Genomic DNA, 5,846 nt, shown 5'->3' on the forward strand with positions numbered 1-5,846 from the left:
CTCTGGTATCATGGCTACCTGACAACGGAGCTCAAAAGAGTGGGATCATTTTAAGGAAATGAAAGAGAAACCTGTACAATTAAATATCTGCAAGGCAGAACTCATCTTCCACAACAATTATTTTTAGTTAGCATATAGCTAAAATCTAACGCGGGTTATATAATAGCAGCTACATTCTGGCGCAATAAGCTCTATGTTTTATATTCAATTACCGTATGATCTGATTAGTCGACTAATCGAAAAAATAATCGGTGATTAATTGATTATAAAAATAATCGTTTGTGGCAGCCCTAGTACCAACAGAAGAGAAACAGGAAAAGATGCCTCCTTTCACATGTAGGCAGATTTTATCTTATGCAGAAGGAAACAAGGGGAGAAGTAGAAGGATGTTAATGTTTCTGCAAACTATAAACTTTTGGGGCTTCAATAACTTAAATTTAGATAAACCATTTTCTCGGTATGTTTGTCGTAACCAAATGAAGATGTCTTGTCAATTTCAGGACGAAAGCTGAACTCAGCTTTTTTGTTTTCTTTTTTCCTGTCTGCCYCAGCCTACAGCTTGTGACTAAACTGTCAAAACAAAAACATTTACTTCTCAGGGTCAGCCGTCTTGACTTTTCCCTTGGGAAAAATATTTTGGTCTTTAATTGAAACAGCGGCACCGAGCACAGCTGTTCACTTACTGTATGAAAAAAAGAATAACAGTCAGCATCTTCACACTGTATGGGGCTAACCCTACAAACTTGTTTAATTACCTGAAACAGCAGCATAAACTGGAGAACCAGGAAAACCAGAAAATGCAGATCAAGGCCATGTCGGCCTATCWTCTATTAATCTTCATCGGCTAAATGACACAATTAATCGTGCTCAGTTGTTGCCAATATTGTCCAACCCTAATGTTGATGGATCAGTTCAGCAGGATGCAGTTTGTCGTGTCTGTTGGCAGTAAAATTGTAGATCACTTCACAAGTTGAGTTTTTAGCCAAACTTTGACCCTTTTTTGCAGAGCGTGTCATACCCATAAGTTCAGTCATGTTAAGTTAAACTTTACCTGATCATAATTATTTGATAAAACACAAATGTCGGCCTACTTCATGACCAAAAATATTTTTTGACAAAAGCATTAGGAGTGAACATTTCACCTATGTTTACTGCTATAAATATTTGTTAAATTATACCTCTGAATCATMGTGTTATTGGTTCCAAAATATTAAATAATGTTTAAACACAAGAAGTAACAGATGGGGAGAGAGTAAAAAAAGCTAAATTAGCTAATTTCAAACTAAACTTCGACCTGTTTCTTCGTGAACCATTCATCTATTTATGATGTAAAACTTTGAATCTGATGATTCATGTATGTGTAGAATACATATGTTGCATGTTTAAAACATCAGAAAGAAAAACTGAAAACATATGAGAAATTAAACGGGGTGTAAAATCAGTCTAGCAGTATTAACATTCTCTCCAAGGACCACTTTGAAAAAGAGAAGTAGTCATCGTGTTCCAAACCATGGTTCAATAATGGACTCATAATGAAGATGTATGAGAATTGTGGAACCATTCATCCAATAAAATAGACAATGTAATTTATACTTAAGTCTTCACTGTGGCACTTTGTGTAATAGTTATGTCAGTCTGCAGACAATAAAGACCTAAGAGAACCAAAATCATTCATTTTTTCATCTATAAAGTTGAGAAAATGCCAAACTGGTTCCAACAAAACAAATTGTCATTAAATTTGGATAAAACAAAATACATGATATTTAGTAATAGGAAGACAACTGTTGATTTCTCCTTTAAAGTAGATGGTTTTGAGATCTGTAAAGTCAGTGAGGTGAAATTTCTGGGTGTCATCATTGATGACAAGCTATGGAGACCTCACATACATTATTTAAGAACAAAAATATCTAAATCTATTGGAGTACTGTATAAAGTCAGGGAGTTATCCAATGACAAGGCTCTGCTTGTGTTGTATAATTCAACAATTGTTCCACATTTAATTTACTGTATTGAAGTCTGGGGTAAAGCTTGCAAAACTATTACAAATCCAATTTTTGTTTTGCAGAAAACAACCCTAAGAATTATCGCGAGAAAAGATTACAACCATACATCAAATACATTATTTCGAAAAACTGAAAATTTTGAAATTCTATGATTTGGTTGACTATTATATTTTTCTGTTTATGTACAAGACTCATAAAAACATATTACCTTTTTGGTAAATTTTGTTAAGAGAAACAATTGTTATTATCTTAAGGGAATGGAAATGTTTGTGAAGCCCTATTTTCATACTTGCTTGAGAGAAAGATGTCATCTAATACAGGGTATAGGATTATGGAATGGTCTGGATGATCTTAAAAATGCCAGATCTATGTTTATATTTAAGAGACAGATAAAAGCTAGTTTTCTGAAGTATATGGAAAAGTAAAACGTGAAGCTATATGAATTGTTGTTTGAGCTGATGTTTTTATTTTTATTTAGAATTGTTTTTTATATTATGTTTTGTTTGAATACATGCTGGAGTTAAAAAGGGCAGATACAAAATTAATTATTTTGCTACCTCTCATTTTATTTAGATTTTTTTATTTGTGTACTTTCTTTGTTTTTTATTGTATATGAATAATAATAATAATTAATTAATTAATTAATAATTTTTAACTGAATTGAATTGTGTTTCTAATTTAAAAACAAACTTAGTCCATTATTTCTGTGATCTGGCACCCAGACAGTTAGTGCATGTACATACTGTGCATCTCCACTTCTTGGTTTTCAGCCAGTCCTTGGTGGATTTACTGGTATGATTTGGGTCATTATGTTGAAGGGTCCAGTCCCACTTCAGCTTCAATTTAACCGTAGCAGCAAGCTTTAGCTAACCAAGGTAGCAAAGGTAGCAAGGGTTTATTTAAAAGTAATTTGCATTTGTCTTACCAGAACAAACGCTGTTTTTATTTTGGTTACATTTAACAACCGTAGTAGAGTTTCTATGGCCTTGAAGAGTTCAGAAACCTGTTCAGGAACCAAACTCAATCAGTGGATAAAATAGTGTTTTAACGTGAAACCCAAAACAAAACATGATTTTTTGACACTCCGCAAAGGCTAGTGCGCACGCCATTGACGTCGCGAAGCTGCTCTTGCTGAAGTATCTGGATGTTCCAGCATTTATATGATCCTTCTATGAGAGATCATAAAGATGTTCAAATGGCACAGAATGTTTGGAAGGAGATTGCTGAAGCGATGCAGAAAGATGAATCTGAGTGTGTAGAAAGGCTTGGAAGAATGAATTGCATGTTCTAGTAATGTATTAAGTAAATTTACTTATCTGAAAAATAAACCAAAAGAATGTCTTAGAATTACTCTTTTGATCAGTACTAATAAAAACTTGATTTTTAATAACAAAATTAAAATTTGGGGATTTTCCCTGTGAGACAGCAACGCTTTCTTTTGATTCATGATGGGAATTATATTTACAATACCATTTGATTTTTTTCCTATTTATAATAACATCGAATGTTCCTCCTACAGTTATAAAAAAGTCTGGTTCATACCTAATTTTATAGAGTGAAACTGTTAATGACTTTGAGAATAAGACAATATGCAAACAAAACTGAGAAGGAAAGTTGCAGTGGATATTTCATTGTAGTTTCATTTTATTTAACATCATTTACTCTCCAAAATGGACTTAAAAACTAAAGGTACGAGGAGGCAGCAAGGGCAAATGTGGCAGATAGCTCCACGCTTAGTTAGCAAAGAAAAAACAACTTCAAAATTAAAATAAGAACACGAATGAATAAAATAAAAACAAAATAAAGTTGTGTGATGTTATACATTTCATCTTCTACACCCGTTTTTCTTCTTTTACACTCGTTTCWTGCGACCTATGCACAGGTTTTAGAGGTACTGCCTCCTGCTGGTCCGTAAAAGAACAGCATTTTGCAGCGCGCCACCGTGCATCAACTATAAACACAGCGGCGAAACTGTAAACGCAGAAGCCGCACGGCTCAGTGCAAGCGCACTCCACGCGCTTGAGCCGGCGGACCAAAGCGCGAGTATATCTCAGCTTTTAAGGCGAATAAGACTGTTCTTAATAAAACACGACCAAGGTACTGAGAGCTTTTCAGGTTATTCATCATTTCACTGTCAGAAGCAACCGAGTCAATGAACTAGCTAAATATGCTACTCTATGTAAACCATTTCATCAGGTCCTCTCATCCCTCGACCACATTAGGCAGTGGTAGAATTATATTGACCTGTTTGAGTTCTGTCACGAGGCGTTCCCACTTTGTTACATCCACAACGCTCGGAGAAACTGTTAGCTTGTACTGTCGCACTGAAACAAATGTCAAAGTTTTGCGGCAGAAATCCCACCCATAATTCACGCGAGGCATCATGGGGACTAGGAATTATGTGGATTCGTAGCAACACAAAGAGGCAGAATTAATTTGCCTAATCTACCCTGAACCTCAGACTCAGCTCTATCTAAAAATCAATAAGACACAAAATCGTGGTGCGTTTAGCTGTGTTTCTACTGTAACTTGTAGTTGGTCACCCTGTAAACAACAGGTCAGCTTCATACATCCTGTATTACAGGATTATTGCTGCTTCATATTGCCTGGAGTATTTCTGCCTGGCCTTTTGTAAAGGATGAAACAAGGTACACACTGTGTTTACACTGCAACACTATAGTAATGACTCCCCCTGGTCATGTAGATAAGGACGATGCTTTGGTCGAACAGGAACTTTATCTACACTGCATTTTCAAAACATAGACGATTTACTAATCCAATCACTTTAAACAGTTCACCATCACTGTCCCCAGTGTACAGTTATTTAAAATATTTAAAGAGTACTTACTGGTTCATTGAATGAATGTCCTTAATTGTACTGAAGATGCCTTCTCTAATGTCCTGCTTCAGGGTTCCTTTGGCCTTCAAGATTTCCACAAAGAACTGTGAGAGAGAACAAATCAAGATGTGACGTCTCCGCAGCTGGAACTTCGGTTTCATTTAATCTGCTTTCCATTAACAAGGTTCCTTGCTGACGTCTTCATTGCCCTCTCAACGCAGAGTGCACAAGAACACCCTTAAAACACCTCTGATTTTAATGCTAGTAACAGACGGGCTGACAGTCAAAACGATTTACAGCTGTAATTCAGCACAGAAACCAAAGCAACATCTGTTTTGGTTTCAAGTCATTTAAAGTGAAAACAGGATAAGAAAAGTGAAAGTCTGATTGGCCTAAAACAGGGGTGTCAAACTCCAGTCCTCGAGGGCCGCTATCCTGCATGTTTTAGAGGTTTTCTTGCTCCAACACACCAGATTTTGATCGTTGGGTGATTAACAGGCTTCTGCCCAATTTGAAGAGTTAATTCAATCACTGAATCAGGTGTGTTGGAGCTGGAAAACCTCTAAAACATGCAGGATAGCGGCCCTCGAGGACTGGAGTTTGACACCCCTGGCCTAAAGTGACTCCTAATTGGAGTGAAAGGGTGGAGAGCTGGTAACTGCGCAGAAATGAGGCTGTGGAAATCTTGTGCTCTCCACAGGGAGGTGGAATACTAACAGTGTCTGTTAATGTCCTTAATTGTAAAAGTGCTCTTACGTCTAATAATGTAGAAGGGCTACAGCCTGTGACTAATGTGAGGCTCTCTTCATCACAGCATGAGGTGTGTGTGGAGGTACTGCCTTACCTGTTTGCAAACTAAACTGCCATTCAATTTGTCTTTATGATGTAAACCCAAGCAGTAATACGATATGAGCTAAAACAGAGATTCTTAAAGGTGACCAATTATGGGTCCTAGAAATGTTTATGGTATGTCTGTGGGCTATCCAGACCATGTTCATTCAATT

General features: G+C 36.4%; 1 protein-coding gene across 1 annotated transcript in view; it reads right to left on the reverse strand.

Moving 5' to 3' along the window:
* The window catches only part of arhgef39 (Rho guanine nucleotide exchange factor (GEF) 39), a gene marked incomplete at its 5' end in the record, with an annotated part of 53,852 nt that overhangs the window by 36,476 nt on the left and 11,530 nt on the right, over window positions 1-5,846 (reverse strand). The window contains 1 exon segment of the mRNA XM_014031591.1: window positions 4,852-4,946. Within this exon segment, the coding sequence (XP_013887045.1) occupies window positions 4,852-4,946 (95 nt within the window).

Source organism: Austrofundulus limnaeus, unplaced genomic scaffold (assembly GCF_001266775.1).
Source record: "Austrofundulus limnaeus strain Quisiro unplaced genomic scaffold, Austrofundulus_limnaeus-1.0 Scaffold1277, whole genome shotgun sequence".
Lineage (NCBI taxonomy): Eukaryota > Metazoa > Chordata > Actinopteri > Cyprinodontiformes > Rivulidae > Austrofundulus > Austrofundulus limnaeus.